Here is an 18,503-nt window from a genome sequence, read left to right as displayed (position 1 = left end):
TACATTTAAGCCTTAAATTAATTTAGTGATGATGATGTCAATACGGGGTCGATTCTTTTATTCCGAATAACTGTCCGTAAAACAACAAAAACAAAACCCAAAAAAAAATACCCCAAAAAAGTGGAGGAGTGCAGTAGAAAAAAGTCAAAAAACAAAAGCCAACCCAAGCGGTGTCTGTATGTGAATTGTGAAGAGAGGTTGCGAGTGAGACTGCGAGTGCGATGAAGGTAGCCAAATTGATGATGTCAATACGGGGTCGTTTCTTTTATTCCGAATAACTGTCTGTAAAACAACAAAAGCAAAACCCAAAAATGTGGAGGAGTGCAGTAGAAAAAAGTCAAAAGACAAAAGCCAACCCAGGTGGTGTTTGTATGTGAATTGTGAAGAGAGATTGCGAGTGCGAATGCGATGAAGGTAGCCAAATTGGTGTTGCTGTTGTTGGTTGTTGTTGTAGCCGTGGTTGATTGTGAATCATCATCGGAATGGCAGCTTCTCACCAAACAAAACTTCTCTTCTCAGATCCGACGAAACCCTCATATCCTCCTCTTCATCACTCTTCCCTGTATCTCTCTCTCTTTCTTTCTCCATTCTTATATATATATATATGTATGATTTGATTAATAATGTTGTAATTGATTATGATGATTAATTGTATTGTTATCTTAAAAAATTGATTGATTGCACAGGGTCTGGAGAGTCTCGTTCCCTTATGAAAGAAGTAGCACATGTGGTTTCTGATAGGCAACAGGAGGAGTTTAGCTCCTTAAAGTTGATGTTTATGTTTAGAAATATGGAGAAGATGCTAGCAGATGCTATTATTGCTGCTGCTGCTCCTAATGAGGAGGATGAGGAACTTACCATTTTATTCTACCTCCATTCTGTATCTTACAAATATCGAGGACCATTTCGTGCACTCAATATTTTGTCTTCACTCTTACCCTATATCTCCAACTCCAACTCCAATCAACCCCAACTTCCCCTCCTCAACACTCCTGACCACTTGAACTCTTTTCTTACTTCAACTGACAAGGCCTTGCTTCTCCTCGAATTTTGCGGATGGACTCCTAAATTGCTGGCCAACCACAACATTAATCATTTTGGTGTCGCTGTGCAAGGTTAGTCTCACATTTGCTCCCCAACCTTGGATAACTGTCTAATAAGATAATGCACTTCTTAAATTTTAACAATTTTATGTTCTACCAGCCGCCCAAGAGTGTTTGTCTTGTCGCTCAACTGCTTGGCACCTCTTGCTGTGTCCATTACATTCAGGATTCAAATCCCACCTCCCCCTGTTGTAACTATTGAATTTTCCCAACAAAAAAAATAATGATACTCAATATTTTTCAGAAGTTCTGCTTGGTGTTTCTTTAAGATTACTTCAATAACTAGCGTTAACATTTTTTATTTATTTATTTATTGGTTAGTTACACACACGCCCGTCAGGTTTTGAAGCCATGATCCCAATCTCCACCTTGCTCGTACAAGGGGAGGGAGGATTTTCTATTAGCAACACTATTTTATTTTTTCTGTTCTGCTTTTTTGTGATACTTGTTGATTGTGAACCTCATCAACAATTTTTTCCTTTTGTGGGGTAGTGGAAACAATAGTTATGGTAAGATAGGAAGTGTCTCTATTGGATACTATGTGGTTTTGCAGGTTTAATTTGTCCTTTCATGATACTGACAATAATTTTCTTTGTAGAAGATCTTCTTGGACAAAACTTTGATGCAGAGGCAAATCAAACACTGGCAGATAAAAGGAAGAATAATCAGAAGGTGGCTGGTAGTTTCTAATTGCACATCGCTATGGGACTGATTTGAAGTGAAAATAAAACAAAACTAATACGTTTGTCACCTTTTCCTTCTTTTTTAAAATCAGGTGATGACAGATTGAAATGTGGTGTTGAAAATAGTTTCAATGGACTTCCTTGGCTTGGGCAATTCAGCTCAGTAAATGAAACTGCTTCCTTCAAGGAGGTTGAGAATGTAAGCTCAAGTGTTTTATCATCTTGTACCTTACAAGAATTTCAGCAGTTTGATTCTTTCTTCTCGAAGTTTATGATTGTTGCAAGAGAGTTTTTCCTGGCCCCTGAAAGGCATAGATTTGGTTTGGTATCAGAAAGATCAATGCTTTCATCTCTTGGTATTGAAGATTCTAGTTCATGGTTAGCATTACTTCATGTTGCTGCATGTCCCACGTGTTCAAGGATTCTTAAAGAAGAGGATGACCTCAAGGATGTTTTACAGATGGATAGTTCTGTTGTTATGGAGGTAATTTTAATCAGTTTGCTCTTTACTTGCTGTTGATTCTAGTCTTATACGAGGTTTCTTTGTGTCATGTTATCTTTTGCCAAAAATTATGTGTGGCTAAAACCGTTTTGGACGTATGAATTGGCTGATTCAATTCAAGTTGGGTTCAGTAGGAGCTGGCTTGGCCGAGCATGTTTCATCAAAGTGGTTACAGATTTAATTACACATCTGAAAAAATTTAGAAGATCATGATGCGCATAATCTTTTATCTCATCCTTCATATACAAGCTGAGGGCCCCTTCTTTTTCCATGGGTTCATTTAAGCTTCATCTGTTCATTATCTCATTTGACCGTAAAATCCTTTATAAAAAGTTATAAAATGTTTTACCTTTAAAATTTGGTAACACATTTTACAAAAACTCACAATGGCTCCCCTCCCATTATGGGAGAAGAAGAAATTTTTAATATTTATGTTGTTTTCTCTTTCCTAGTGGATTTAGGATTATTTGCTCTTTTAAGTTAAGATTTTTTCCTAGTTGAATTTGATTTATTTGATAAGTACAAAACTATAAATAATTAAATAAATGTGGACGAGCAACAATCAGATCGCCAATCCATAAAATGACGACTGAAACGATATCTCGGCCGTTGATTTTGTTCTACCTCGGTGTTCTCCTCAATGCAGAGACATACAGTCTCTAATTTCTCTTAAAACAGAACAGAGGCTTTTGATTCCAACAAACAAAAATTAAGAACAAGTAAACATTGAAAAACCTTTATAAAAATAGAATGAATATCTAAAATTTTGAATGATTGTAAATAGACCCATTTGAAAGCCTAACCCTAAAAACGAATTTGAGGTGAGAGAAGAAGATTGGCCTAGTTGAATTAGGATTTTATTTGTCTTTCTTTTCCTACTTAAATTGTTTTTCTTCTCTCTAGTAGATGTTGGTTTATTATTTCTTTTCCTAAAAGGAATAGGAGAAATTCTATTCTTATAAATACTCGTTGTAGGGAGGTGGATTATTAATAAAAGTTTGTTTTGAGAGGTTTTCTCTATTCGTTTAGCTACTAACTTAGTATTCTTGTAGAACTTAAGTTTTGTGGAAGAGTTGTAGTAATTGTGTGTTACAGATTTTTCTTCTACACACCTACGTTGCATGCATGCATCTGTAAACTTCATGTTGCCTCCTCCACAAAGAGTACCTAAAATCACTCTTTTGCACCTCTTATTAACCTCTATTAATTCTTGTTCAATAAAATCCACACAAAAAGGATTAGGAATGTGTTCCATTAATCTTCCCAAATTAATATTAACTGTACTACTAGGAAAATTTGAGAGAAGCTTATCAGCCCTAATGAAATCGTAGTGTTGAATGTGTTCAAGTTCAAGCTTTAGTAGATTGAAACTTCGTTCTTCAATAGAGAACTCATCTATTGCTGAACAAACCAATTGTACTGACATATGATTGTAATCAATAAAATCAATAACCTTTTGTACTTGAACATAGAAAGTCTCATTAATGGTGTGGGTTATGGACTGGAAAGCATGGATATGGCATTTGGGATGACGTTTTCGTGTTAGACACATATTGGACATGGGACACGGGGCACGCGTTGGACACTGCGGCACATGTGTCCCAGCCGTTTTTTATTTTCAAAATTTTTGAAAATTTATGGACACAGTAAGGACATAGCAAGGACCCGGTTGCAACACAACATGTGCCAAAAAAAAAAAAAGCTGAAACGCATTAACCTGTACCACTTATAGTCTAGAAAGCACGGGTGCAGCTCCAGGGCCGCCACACCCGCACCGGACTTGCGGCGACACGGTGATACTCCTCCGATGCACCGATTCGCCCTTTTTTATTTTTCAATTTGCTCCGATATGCGCTGATTCGAGCCGATACGGGCCAATTCTTGCCGAAACCGGCCGAAATACATGTTTAAAAAAAACAAAAAAAACTTGTGGGTTGTATTCTAATTTATGAATATCATCTTTTAGTTACTATTATTCTTAAATTAGTATATATTTACAATTATATGAAAAAGTATGCTTAGCAATATATAGAAAATATAAATAAAAATAAAAATATTTTTAATAATTTTTAATTGCCGCACCCTGTCACACTCGCACCTGCACCCGAATCCGGAAATGCACCTGTGCTTCATAGCTTATAGTCTCTTATGCCAATCTTTTTCTTCAGCAGCCCAGCTTCATAGATCTATCGCTCTTTTCCCCTCCTCCTCTTCTTATTATTCTTCTTCTTTTTACAGTCTCTCATGCCGATCTTCTCCCTCTTCTTCTTATTCAGCAGCCCAGGTTCTTAGATCTATTTCTCTTTTTTCCTTGTTTTGTCCACCTCGCACGTGAAGACGTGAAAAAAGAGGTAAGCAGGTCTTCTTTTTAAATTTTTGTCTATAATGAGTTAAAGTCCACCACCCATCATGCCACTGCCACATAAGTAATTAAACTTGTAACTTTTTACATTTTTTTTTCATTATCTAGGTAGACAGTAGACACACATATATATTATTAGTAGCTAGGCTTTAATATTCTTCTAAAAAACCTTTTAATAACTACTTAAAAACAAATAATATTTTTGTTATAAAAAATTTTCATAAGCTTCGAAAATATATATATATATATATAATAATTAATTAATTAATCTACGGATCATTGCCGTATCCATGTCCTAATTTTCTACATGTTTGTTCCCTTTTTTATTTTGTTCATTTCCCCCATACATTTTTTTTTCTTAATAATTTCTTTGCTATCATATTTCATTCATTAATACCTTAGTTGTCTCTTTTCATAATGTAGCTGGAAGGTGATAGGCATGATATCGAGCCTGTTTTACCTGCAAATAAGCCATCAATACTTTTATTTGTGGATAGATCATCTGACTCATCTGAAACTAGAGGAAAGGGTAAAGAGGCTCTTGATACTTTTAGAGAACTGGCGCTGCATTATCATATTTCATATCAGATGGGTGAGCCTAAGAGGGACAAGCCTGAGAAATCCTCAGTCCAAGATTATCAAGCATGGGGTGGTAAATCTAAACATCCTAGATTAAAACTATCTCTGACGGCTCAGAAGATTAAATTAAAAGAGAAGCTGTCTACTATCATGATCCTAAATGAGGATAAACATGTCACTTTGGATAAAATATCTTCAGATCAAGAAGGTAGTTCCTTGCATAAGATCCTGGCACACCTTCTTCAGCAAAATAAAGAAGGTAAATTAAGCTCCCTTGCGAAGGAATTGGGTTTCCAACTTTTATCTGATGATGTTGACATTAAGTCAGTAAATACATTACCATCGGATGCAGTTCAGTCTAATCAAGTGTCACCTGCAGTGTTTAAGGAAGGCCTTGTCTCAAACAGTGTTGATTCAGATAAAGATCAATTGCCACAAAGGGCAAGTTTATCTGCTAAGATGAATGAGGAAAATTCTGAACTCACAGATGGTGAGCCTTCTTCTGAGTATGATGAAGAGAAGGCAGCATTTTATGTTGATAAAAGTAAGCACTTAGTATCTTTAAAAGCTCACCAATCTGTAACTGCTCTTGAAGAAGTTGCCATTTCTCAAGATGTGGTAGTGGAAGAAAAATGTTTTGAAAATGTAGTGGTTGAAGAAAAAAGCTCTGAAGATGCATTCTTGGAAGAAAAAGGTTTTTTGTTGGTGAACAACTTAAGGGAGCAACAGCTTCACTTTCAAGGTTTTGAGGGTTCCTTTTTCTTTTCTGATGGCAACTATCGGTTACTTAGAGCTCTGACCGGTGGCTCAAACATTCCATCCTTGGTAATAATTGATCCCCTCTTGCAGCAGCATTATGTATTACCCCAAGAGTCAGATTTCAGCTTCTCTTCACTGGCTGATTTTCTCTCTGGTTTTCTTAACGGGACTCTTCCTCCATATCAACTGTCTAAATCCATTATTCAACACCCTAGGGAGGCCACTGTCCCTCCATTTGTTAATGTGGATTTTCACGAGGTGGATTCAATCCCTCAAATTACGATTCAGAGATTGTCTGAGCTGGTTCTTGGTGTTAATCAATCTAACACCAACAGTGTGGTCCATGCATGGAATAGGGATGTGTTAGTCCTTTTTAGCAATAGTTGGTGTGGGTTTTGTCAGAGAATGGAATTGGTTGTTCGTGAGGTTTATCGGGCTGTGAAGGGCTACATGAATATGTTAAGGAGTGGCTCAAGGAATGGAGAAAAGGTGTTTAATGGTGGTAAGTGCCTGGTAAAATGTTTTTAAAAAGTTGACATTACTAGCTCCTTTTTCCTACCTTGGAAAAAGTAGATGCATCTTTCATTGGTTCATACGACAAATATTTTTATAGCATTTAGTAAACTAGTTGGTCAATAATTTACCTTTGCTAACTTTGAGTTGATATAAACAATGGGGAATACTGGATAGAGTTTTGTCCATGGATTTTCAATTTCTACACTAAAGTACAACAGCTATCTTTTGTATGATGGACATGTTTATAAGTTTAGCCAGTTGTCTCTTTTCCAAATGGCATCTCCTGTTCCTCTTAACAAGGGGTTAAGGTTAAGTTTGAGGATTCAATATTATAAGGGTGCATAAGATATATAATATTTGGCAATTAAAAAAAGGAAAATTATATTTTACCCCATTTGGTTTTGTCCACTCACAATTTAGTCCACAAACATTCAATTACTACTTTTGACCCCCTAATTATTTAGTTACTTATGGTTTTTTTGCATTTGTTTTCTCAGTAAAGTTTTCCCTTGAATTAAGAAATGGAATAGGAATGTTAGAATTTACTTTCTATTAATCTCACGTATTGACAATTGGCCATTTGTGTGGCAGACAACTTGAAGGATGCCCTGGTTGAACTTCCACTGATCTATTTAATGGATTGCACATTGAATGATTGCAGTTTGATACTCAAATCAATGGATCAGGTTTGTTTGGGGTATCCATATTTAATTTTTGTATATTTTTCTTGTATCTTCATTATTTTATGCAATTTATGTGTGAAGGTTATGATCTTCTCCAACATCTGATGCTTTACTGCGTTTTTTATAAACCGAAATTTGATACTTGATTGGCACAAACTTTCAGTTTCTTCTTTGGCTATTATTTTTCTCTTTTTTTTTGTTGTTGAATCTTTGATTATGTATATTTGTCATGTTGCATATTGAGATAAGATATAGTTTTGATATCAATAAATTTTACTTTTTTTTGTGCTTTTGAAGGTGTAAATGCATGCTAGAGGTCCCGTGACACTGATTTCCCTCATTATATTTCAGAACTTTAAAAGTTTTACTATTATCAAGCAACATTCAGAATAAGTTAGTTTCCATTTTAGAAAATTGATTCTTTTTTTTTTAATAATTATTTTAGAAAGTTGACTTTCAAAGCAGAGATTTTTGTTGACCTGTGTATCTTAAGAACTTTTGTTTTTTAATTGTGTAGTTTAAGAACTTGATTTGCATTATATGCATCTCTTCTTGATTTGAGCTTATTGATCATTGTAATTTTAGAACTGTCGTGTAACTTTCAGCTAGTATACTCTTGGGGTACTTGATGAATTTTTTCTAATAAAATATATATTTTAAATATATATTGAGAAAGAAGCTGTTGTACAGAGGATGTATAAAAAGAATCCTGGAAAAAATTACAATTTAAAAATTATGTAGTCGATAAAAAATCAACAAAAGGAGTAGAAATCCCTCAAATGACAGCTGATTGCTTATACAAAGAATGCAATAAGACAGATTTGATCTCAATTATAGGCTTTTGAACACCATTGGAAGTATGATTCATCCTTTCTCGTCGAAGTCTTTACATATGGCAAAGAGGAGCAGCATTTTATGTGAGGCTAGTGGACATTGGTTTAGCTGCTCCCCTGAGGACAATATTTGGGGTTTTTGGATTTCAAACAGAAGCTTATAATAAGTTTGGGTGAGGTTAGAGCCAAGGATAATGGTGGGTGTATTTAATTAGTTTCTGGTTGGAAATTATATTTCTCATTTGTGTTTGTTTCACGTTTGCATTTTGGTAAATTTTGTTTTATTATGTTAATTTTTTAGATATAATATAAGTTGTGGTTGTTACAAGTAGGTGTACCATCATCTCGTGCCAAATGTATAATAAAAGAGTTCTCACCACATTAGAATTAAAAGCTAATTCTTTTATAGATCAAACTCTATTACCAGAATTCCAATAACTTTAAATTACTATTTTGATTAAAATTCTATATTAGAAGCTTGAAATTTTTAAAAGAAAATTAATGTCATTATTTATTTCAAATTATTCTATTCATCTACCATTAAAAGTTGGGTCCTGGAGGCAATGGTTGTAACAAGTGGATATTCCACCTTTACGCCATATGTATAATAAAAGAGTCCTCACCGCAGTATATATACATTTAAGATTATTAAGCTTGTATCAAAAAAAGATTATTAAGCTTATTCTATTCTAGATGAAATTCTATTACCAAATTCCAAAATTTTTAAATCACTATTTTATTAAAATTTTATTATTAAAAGTTTGAAAATCATATCATTCTCTCACTTAACAATTGATGATGAGATGTTAAAAGTGTACCCAATGAAACAGGAAATCTGGTGAAAATTTGAACCTATCCTATATTAACATCAATTCCCAGTCTTTTCCTTTGCCTTTGTCTTCTTGCTTTGAAGTTATGGGTGGTTGGTGTCCAGTTGCTTTTCACGTTTTCATACCCAATGCTTTAAAAACCACACGATCCAATAAACAAGAAAAGTGAGAATGTTAGCCAAAGGGATCTAGCTTAGTGGCACTTCTTCCCCCCTTAAGAACGAGGTCGATGATAATCTATGAAGCACGGGTGCGTTTCAGGATTCGGGTGCGGGTGCGGGACTCGGCAATTTTTGAAAAAGTAGGGTGCGGGTGCGGGTGCGGCGATTAAAAAATTATTAAAAATATTTTTATTTATATTTTTAATATATTGCTAAACATACTTTTTTCACATTATATAAATATATACCAAATTTAAGAACAATGGTAAATAATAACTAAAATACAGAGAATAGGAGAGAGCCTAGCTGAAGAGTGAAGGTAGAGAGTGGGAGAGAGGCTCAAGAAAAATGAAGAGGGAGAGGGTTGGGTCTTGGTTTTTTTCCAAACGGTGCGTTTGCACCTCTTTTTTTTTTTTTTTTTTTTTTTTTTTTTTTTTTTTTTTTTCTCTAGCCATAAGCACATGTTGTTGTTGTTTTTTTTTTTTTTTTTTTGAATTTCGGCCGGTATCGGCATATTTCGGCCGGTATCGGCATATTTCGCCGGTATCGGCTGGTATCGGCCGATTTCACCCGATACGGACCGATTCGGGCCGAATCGGCCCGATTTCGCGCGCGTCGGCCCGAATCGGCGCCGTATCGGCGCGAATCGGCGCGAATCGCGCCGAAAAAAATGGTTTTTTATTGCCGGACGCGGCACGGACGCGCAGGCAGCGGCGTCGCCTGCGCGTTGCCGCGTCCGGCCGCGTCCGACGCGGGTGCGGCGGCCCAAACGCCGCACCCGTGCTTCATAGATGATAATGTTAGGGGTTCAAGAACAACTAACTTTATTGGTAGCTTACCAATAAAAATATTTAGGGTTAAAGGCTCAACCGTCAAATTGATAGTTGTTGACTGTAACGTCTTAAATAAATTTAAGTATTTATCAATATAAAATTAATCATTTCTAATAGTGTTAGTGTTGTCAGAGTAAAAGTGTTTAGGGTTTGATAAGTTAAACCTAACACAAAATATTATTTATATATAAAGAAGTACAATGATGTTACTATTTTTCCCCTAGCTTATACCCATAACACTTCCCCTCAAGCTGGAGGGTATATATATCATACAATCCTAGCTTGTTACATAATAAACCCAAACAAGTCATACATAAAGCTTTGGTTAACTTATCAGCAATTTGGACTCTTCTAGAAACATACGAAGTAGCAATTACACCATCTTCTACTTTCTGCCAAGTAATATGACAATCTACTTCTATGTGCTTAATTCGCTCATGAAACACAGGATTGGAGGCAATGTGAATTGTTGCTTGATTATCACAATGCATAGTCATAGGCACCTTCACAACAAATTTTAACTCCATAAGTAAATTCTTAATCCACATAAGCTCACTTTTTAATTCCTCAAAGTAAAAGCTTAATCCACATAAGTTCACATGATGTGTGTGCCATGACTTTATACTCAGCCTTTGCTCTAGAGTTGGAAACAACTTTCTGTTTCTTACCTTTCTAAGAAATCAAGTTTCCTCCTAGAAAAATGCAATACCCAGTAGTGGATTTTCTATTTGACGGTGATCCTGCACAATTAGCATTAGTATAGGCTTCTACCCGTTGGCGAACATTAGCTTTATGCAAAAGACCAGCCTGGATATGCTTTAAGATACCTCACAATTCAAATAACTGCCTCCCAATGTGGAAGGCAATGATCTTTCATATATTGGCTCACAACATTGACTACAAATGATATATCTAGGCAAATAAATTTGAGATAATTTAGTTTAGCAACTAAACGATGATATCTCTTAGGATTAGATAATAGCTCCCCCTGATCTTCATACAATTTGACATTAGCATCTATAGGAGCCTCCATTGGTTTAGATCCTAACAAGCTAGTTTCTCCCAAAATATCCAACATATACTTTCTATGTGATAAACTAATGCCTTCTTTAGATCGTGTTATCTCAATACCCAAGAATTAACAAAGTTTACCCAGATCCTCAATTCGAAAGGAGTTTTGATGGTATCTATTCAAATTAGCAACAAAGGAGATCAAAATTTGGACAGAAGAAATTTTAGCAACATGCGATAATGTCTACATAATCAATAGCGCATATCTAGGTATACCCTTTGGCAACCAAGCAAACCTTCAAATGCTCAATAGAACCATCAGGCAAGTACTTTATTTTATACACCTAACAACAACCAAAGACCAAGTAGCATTTTGAGACAGGGTGGACATTTTTGCTTCCATAAAAGACTTCCAACCAGGGATGGACATAACCTCCTGGACATACTTAGGAACAACAGTAGAATTTGAGGACGTGGTAAAAGTGTGGATAGATGAAGACAAATGGCCATAAGAGAAATTAAGAGATAGGGTGAGAGGTACAAGTACGCTTACCTTTGCGTAGAGCAATTGGAAGAGAGTCAGAGTTAGGAGGTGGATCACTAGGTGGGGAAGAAGTCTCTGTTGGAGGCTTTTGCCAACTATGATACACCTGGAGCGGTTTCTGAGAATGAGATTCAGTAGGAGACACAGGCGATAAGCGAGGAAGAGAACGAAGAGAATTGTCACTACCAACCGAAGAAAAGAAATAGGATTGAGACTCATTAAAGGTGACATCTATCAAAATGAAACTATGACAAAGAGTAGGTACGTAACATTGGTATCCTTTTTTATTACGAGAATACATAAGAAAAACACATTAAATTCATCTAGGATCAAGTTTATTGCTCCCTGGACCTAAGATATGAACATATCACACAACCAAAGATCTTAGAAGGTAGATGAAACAAAGGTGCATTATGAGAAAGCACAACATAAGGGATCTAACCACCTAGAACAATTGACGGCATGCGATTAATCAAGTGACAGGAAATTAGCATAACATCACTCCAGTATGATTTGGGAGCACACATATGAAACAATAGGACACGAGTGACCTCTAATAAATGACAGTTTGCATTCAACAATGCTATTTTGTTGTGGAGTATGGGAGCATGAAGATCGGTGAATTATATCATGATCATCAAAAAATTGAGACAAAGATGTATGAAAATATTCACGAGTTATCAGACCGAAAAATATGATGTAAAACATTTAATTGAGTTTTTATTTTCGTAAAAAATGGTTTGAAAATTGATAACAGTTCAGAACTTTCTTTCATGAGATAAAATTGGGTGACCCTAGAATAATCATAAAAAAAAGTGACAAAACATATAAATCTCAACAATGAGGGAGTGTTTATTAGATCCCAAATATCAAAATGAAAATAAAAAGGACTACTGACACGACTCTCACACCTAGAGATATAAGGCACCCTCTGGTGTTTGCCCAATTGACATGCTTCACATTGTTAGGATTCAATCTATTAACGCGATGGTGCTAACAACTTCAAATTCTAGAGAGATGGATGACCAAGATGACAATAACAAAATATTACCATGTGAAGAGTGCTAACAACGAAATATTTTGTTATTTGATAGATTTGATTTCTTCATGCAACACATTGAAAATATTTCGTTGACCAAACCCTAACCATGGTTAGTGAAAGTGTGTTTGGTTAAATATGGTTTTTTTGTTACCAAACTATGGCTAGAGTTTGTCGAGGAAATCTTTCTAAAATTTGGAATATTTTGCTACGACTAATATATTTATTTCCTCAAACCACAAAAATTGGGGGGGGGGGGGGATAGTGTTATTTCCCTTAAGGTTTGGGGTGGAATGTCATTCCCCCCAACTTCAATGGAGGTTTTCTGTAATTTGTCCTAAGGTTTAGGGTTTAGGGTTTAGGTTTTAAGTATTTAGTGGTTTTATTATTTTTGTTTTAACTTGAATGAAAGAAATTTGTATACTACATGATTTTCTTGTAAAACCATGCACAAATTATCTTATATAGAGTTGTGGTAAATTTTTTGAAAAACTAGTGATATGTATCTAGGGTTCTTGTTCTCCCACTTACAACTTCTCCATTGCACTCCTGAAAATCAACCTGTCAGGTCAGTTCAGTTCACCAGTCCAGTGGTTTGATTGAGTGGTCAAATGGCCCAAAGTGGGTTTGACTAAAACTTGAGTTACAGGGGGTAAACTAGATCAGAACTAAGGTCAGTTAACTGTCCAAATGGTCCAACCAGCTAGCCTGGTCTTTAGTGTTTAAACATTTCTCAAACCTATTGGAAGTGCTTGAGGTAAGTTTCCTGCCAATATTGGTGGAATTTAGGAAAAATGTGTATGCTTCTTAAGTTCAATTTAAGCTGGAGCCTTTCATATGTGACTTAGCAGCTGCATTTTAAACGAGTCTTTAAAGTTTCATGTTTTTGCATTATGTTGTTGAGTAATTTATATTAACTTCTCCTTGGTCTTTGTTTTTATTTTTAATATTTTGTGCATCTGTAATACGTAGTTGATTAGGAGATCTTTGACCTGCTTGCCATTTATTATTATTAAACAGTTATGCAATCAGATTCATTCTTTGATTGAAGATTATGTGGCATCTTATTTATTTCTTTTGATGTGTTGAGGTGTGCAGAGAGAAGTTTATCCTGCTCTGATATTATTTCCAGCAGAAAGCCGGAATGCTGTTCTCTATGATGGAGATATGTCTGTAGCTGACATTATTAGGTTCATAGCTGACCAAGGCAGCAATTCACGTAATCTTATCGGCAATAAGGGTAATCTTTCTTGATAGGGTACATTTCAATGACAAACTATTGAGGTTTACAATGCAAATGAAGGAAAAATTAACTTTAGTAATTAAATGTTGCCTGTTTCCTCTTAGCAATTTCAAGTGGTAGTGGGTATTCCTATTAGATACCTTTCTTGGCCTTATGGCTGAGATCAAGGGTATTCCTACTATGGCTTTAATTCCAAGTGCTAGTTGGTTTCTTTTTTCTTTTTCTATTTTAATTTTAATTTTTATATCAATAATTCTTGGCAATGATTACACTGCTGGGGCTTGTATATGTGAATTCCATACTGGATACTGATGTCAATTGCTGTACAACACACCTTTTGAAATGCAGCATGGATGCAGAGTACAGTTTTGTTATTAAAATGTGGAGTCGGATTGAGTACTTGATGCACCAGTTTGATCATGGTGGGATAATAATTATTTGTTATATTCATTTGTTAAAGTAGTGGTGATTGTGGCCATGCATGCTGGCTATTTTGATTGGAAGTACATTCATGTAAATAATAGAACTTGCTTGTCATATATGTCTAATGATCTTACATTTTGATTTCCATTCCAACAAAATAATTTACAGAAGTTTCCTGAGAAACTCGTAGGAGTTCCAAATGACCTGTGAAATACAGAAACGCTGTTTTGCTTTATTTTTAATTCCTTCTTTTTACTTTAACATTTTTTCTTTGAAGCATTACGGACAAATTGGTGGTCTCTCTGGTTCTATGGTTTTTCTTCACCTCATTCATTGACCTTGTATGTCTATTTTGTTAGGCATTATTTGGAATGTTGCCAAAAGAGGTGGCAGGAATCAGAATCCATTCAAGGAGGCGTCACCCACTGAAATTCATGATGAAATTTCTACTTCCAAGTACAAATCCCATGAAGTCCTATCAAAAGACAGGGAACTGGAAAGAGTCGGTGAATACAATCAAATCAAATCTCACACATCAAAAGATTTGCACAAAAGTGCTCCTCATGTGGTGGCTGGTTCTGTCCTAGTTGCTACTGAAAAACTTCTTGGCATACAACCATTTGATAAGTCAGTTATTCTCATTGTGAAAGCTGATCAGATTAATGGATTTCAAGGTCTAATTATCAACAAGCATATCAGATGGGAATCTCTGCATGAACTGGAAGAAAGGTTAGAAATGTTAAAAGAGGCTCCTCTGTCCTTTGGGGGGCCACTTATGATACGCGGAATGCCTCTTGTCTCTTTAACTCGAAGTGCTACTAAAGATCAGTATCCTGAAGTCCTACCAGGTGTCTACTTTGTTGATCAAGTAGCGACAATTCATGAAATCAAGGAGTTTAAGTCAGACGATCAATCAATTGCTGACTTCTGGTTTTTCGTGGGCTACTCTAGTTGGGGTTGGGAACAGCTGTTTGGTGAGATTGCTGAAGGAGCTTGGAATGTAACGGATGATGGTATACAACATTTACATTGGCCATGAATTTGACTATTTAATCAGCTGGGATATTTCATCTCAAATATGATAGAGCTTAAGGGTAAATCAAGCGGGAAGTCAAGCAGTGGACAACCACTGAAGTATGATTAGAATTTAGAAAGAGGAGCTTAGCATATCTTACTGTTTGATATGTTTGTAATATTCATGGGCTACAATTTTTTTTAGTAGAATGCCAATACAGCCACTTTATTTCATAAACTGAAAATCAGACAAGTAATAATTACAAAGATCTAGGGGAACAAACTCCATCCAAACTAACATAGAAGAAAAATGTCTTGCTCTTTTGGCAAAAACATCAACTAAAGCATTACCTTGCCGGTAAGTATGAGAGAAAGAAAAGCTCTGTAAAGAGCCAGCCAAAGACAAAGTGTCTTTAATCAAATGACCAGAGGAAGAGTATAACAAAGTCCTTCCCCGCGAAGCACTAGTGGATGTCGTAGAGTCACTTTTGAAGGTGGAATTGCGTAGACCAGTTTCATGGATAAACTAGACCGCTCTCCTTGCTGCAAAAGATTCTAGGATAACCACTGACGAGGTCATAGGGATCCTTTTTGACAAAGCTGCCAGCACCTCACCTTTAGAATTTCGAATCATAACTCCAATACCGGCCTCTTGTAAATCCTCAAATATGGCGCCATTGAAGTTTGCTTTCGCTTGTCTTGGATCAGGGGGCTCTTACACTGGTTTCCTTGACTGCTGTTGCACCCAAGTGCTGGGCGGTAACCTTTGGATTTCTTTGAGATATTTTCGCACTGAGCATGCTACTTGTTCTATGGCATTACCATTTCCTCCACTCGAAGTTTGTTTCTCCTATCCCTAATAGACCAACAGGTTCTCGCTAATAAATTCGATCTGTAGTGGGAACAAAAGAATAAATCTAGGAGGTTAGAAAAAGAATGAATCCTGAAAAACTCAGTAGGGAGACCGGTGAAAATGGAATTCTAGACCGGTTTGAGTTTCTTGCAGGACCACAGGGCATGGATTGTAGATTCTTCTTTGGTTTGACAAAGGGTACAGGTTGCAAATGGACTGATGTGCCATTTCAACAAATTCGTCTTGGTGGGAAAAGATTCAGTACAAGCTCCCCAAATAAAATATTTAATCTTATTGGGAGTTTTCATTTTTCAACCTCCATAGGACCAGAACCGCCAAGAATCATCGGAATTTGAAGATGCATCCATGTCCTTGGAATCTTGCTCTCATAAGAGATTATAGCCTGATTTGACCGAGTGCATCTCATTCCCAGTATTCGGCCAAAGAAGAGAGCCAGCTTGAGCAGTCGAAGAGAGGGGAATTGCTTTGATTTTTTGAGTTTTAAACAAGTAGAAGATCTAATCTATGAGGCTAGAATTCCACCACTTTGAGTCCCCATCAATCAATTGATCAACCATAGCATTATCAGGCAGAAAGGACATAGGTGAAACTACTTTTCCTCCCTCAAGCCCAGGAATCCCTTTATCTTTGAAAATGAGAGCAGTGCATCCATCACCAATCCACCACACAGCTCCCAAAGAGATTACTCTCCGAGCTCTAAGAATACTCTTCCATGTATAGGACCCAGATTTTGATTTGGCATCAAAGATTGTACCATTTGGTAAATAATTGACCTTTAACACCTATAGAACAATGAATCGGTGTCATGGATTAGCCTCCAAACTTGTTTTTAGCTAGCACGGCTTCGATGAACATACCCAATGTTAGGAAACTAGTTAGTGGACTGTGTGATTAGCATTGTAATTGAGTAGGCCTATGCTATGTATGATAATTAGCAGTTGTGGTTGTGCTCTGTTAGTTAGTAGCAGTTTTGGTGTCTATTACATATTCAATTAATTAGGTTGTTAGTTTTGGTGGGAAGAGTAATATGAATTGTATAAAAGATGCTAAGTTTTGGGATATGAAGATCATGCTAAGAATTAACCAACTTTCCCTCTCTCTCTCTCTCTCTCTGCGCTTGGAGGTGGTTACCCTCAAAATAACTGTCAACCCCTTACTTCAATCCTTTTATTTTCTTCCACACTTTTCAATCTTCCTTCCTTCCATTTTCTAATTAACCAAACACTTAACAATTGGTATTAGAGCCTACTTTCCTGCAACCATGGCCGAAACTAGATCCTTTTCTTGCATCAATGAATCCTTATCCCTTATCAAAACTACCACAGACCATTATGCCCATTATTTAGAAGAGATCAATAGTTTAATGCTAACACTCAACAACTGAATGCCAACAATCAACAATTGAATGCCAACACTCAACAACTGAACGCCATTAGTTTGGCTCTACAAAAACTCATTGAAGCTGAAGAACAGAGGTAACAAGTTATGTCTCCAAAGTCTTCATCTCAATCCCCAAAATCCCTAGTATCACAAGCTGTTTCTCTGCCTCTCTTGAATTTGTCAAAGAGTGTGAGACTTGATTTTCCTCGATTCAAAAGGGATGACCCTGTATCTTGGGTGTACGAAGCCAATCAATATTTTTATTTCTACCAAACCCCATTCAATGAGAGGTTGTTAATGGCTTCTTTCGAGATGCCCTGATCTAGTTTCAAGATAGTGATGGAACTGGGGTGTTTGCAACTTGGGAAGGATTTGTGGAAGGTTTGGAAACACTGCATATGAGGACCTTATGGAATCACTCACAAGATTGAAGCAAACAACTAATGTTGTGGTTTACAAAGGGCAATTGGAAGCCTTGTCAAATAGAATTAGGGTTTTGTTTGATAGTCACAAATTAATTTGTTTTCTGAGTGGTCTCAAGGATGAGGTGAGGTTACTTGTGAAGATGCTCAATCCCAAGAACATTAATGAAGCTTTTAGATTAGCTAAAATCCATGAAGAGTACCAGAATAGTAGTCATAGAGGTTAGAGGTCTTCAATTGACAATACCAAGCCTTCAATTTTGGGTCCAAAGCCTAAGGTGAAACTAGAATCCAGATTTAGGCTTCCCTTGCAGAGGTTGTCACCTGCTCAGATGGAGGAAAGAAGGAAAGGGCTTTGTTTCGACTGTGGTAAGAAGTTCCAACCTAGACATCAATGTAAGTCTGCTAAGCTTTTCTTTTTAGAGGGTCTTTTTCCTTTTCAAGAATTTAGTCCTAATGTTCAATTGGTGGAGCTTGATGATTCTGAGGCAACTTTGTTACAATTAGATGTGGATAAGCCTGATGATAATAAATCTAAACCTAAAAATGGTGTAACTGAAATTTCCTTATATGCTTTGTTGGGTAGTCCTTCACCTGGTACCATAAGAGTGAGGGGTAAAATTAATGGTCACTGGATTACTATTCTAATTAGCACTAGTAGCACACACAACTTCTTGGACACTTCAATCTTAGCTGTTTTACAACTGTC

The 18,503-nt window shown here is 36.2% G+C and overlaps 1 protein-coding gene and 1 non-coding gene across 4 annotated transcripts; one reads left to right on the top strand and one right to left on the bottom strand.

The window, feature by feature from the left end:
• The first annotated feature begins 121 nt into the window (after positions 1 to 121).
• LOC142628234 (uncharacterized) lies at positions 122 to 15,356 on the top strand. Of its 3 annotated transcripts, XM_075802294.1 has the most exons (9): positions 122 to 562; positions 687 to 1,115; positions 1,702 to 1,782; positions 1,879 to 2,270; positions 5,074 to 5,488; positions 5,609 to 6,490; positions 7,096 to 7,190; positions 13,537 to 13,678; positions 14,464 to 15,356. In XM_075802294.1, exons 1-9 carry the CDS (start codon positions 409 to 411, stop codon positions 15,141 to 15,143), a joined length of 3,270 nt encoding a protein of 1,089 aa, XP_075658409.1. In that variant the 5' UTR covers positions 122 to 408; the 3' UTR covers positions 15,144 to 15,356. The 3 variants fall into 3 exon arrangements, with proteins under 3 accessions (XP_075658409.1, XP_075658408.1, XP_075658407.1); XM_075802293.1 differs by having other exon boundaries at positions 1,705 to 1,782; positions 5,074 to 6,490; XM_075802292.1 differs by having other exon boundaries at positions 5,074 to 6,490.
• LOC142630082 (small nucleolar RNA snoR111) lies at positions 2,834 to 2,957 on the bottom strand. Its single transcript, XR_012843198.1, has one exon. It is a non-coding gene; the product is annotated as a small nucleolar RNA snoR111 (small nucleolar RNA).
• Positions 15,357 to 18,503: the final 3,147 nt, after the last annotated feature.

Source organism: Castanea sativa, chromosome 3, assembly GCF_040712315.1.
Source record: "Castanea sativa cultivar Marrone di Chiusa Pesio chromosome 3, ASM4071231v1".
Classification (NCBI taxonomy): domain Eukaryota; kingdom Viridiplantae; phylum Streptophyta; class Magnoliopsida; order Fagales; family Fagaceae; genus Castanea; species Castanea sativa.
The sequence above is the reverse complement of the archived record's forward strand: the minus strand, read 5'-3'. Positions and strand labels throughout refer to the sequence as shown.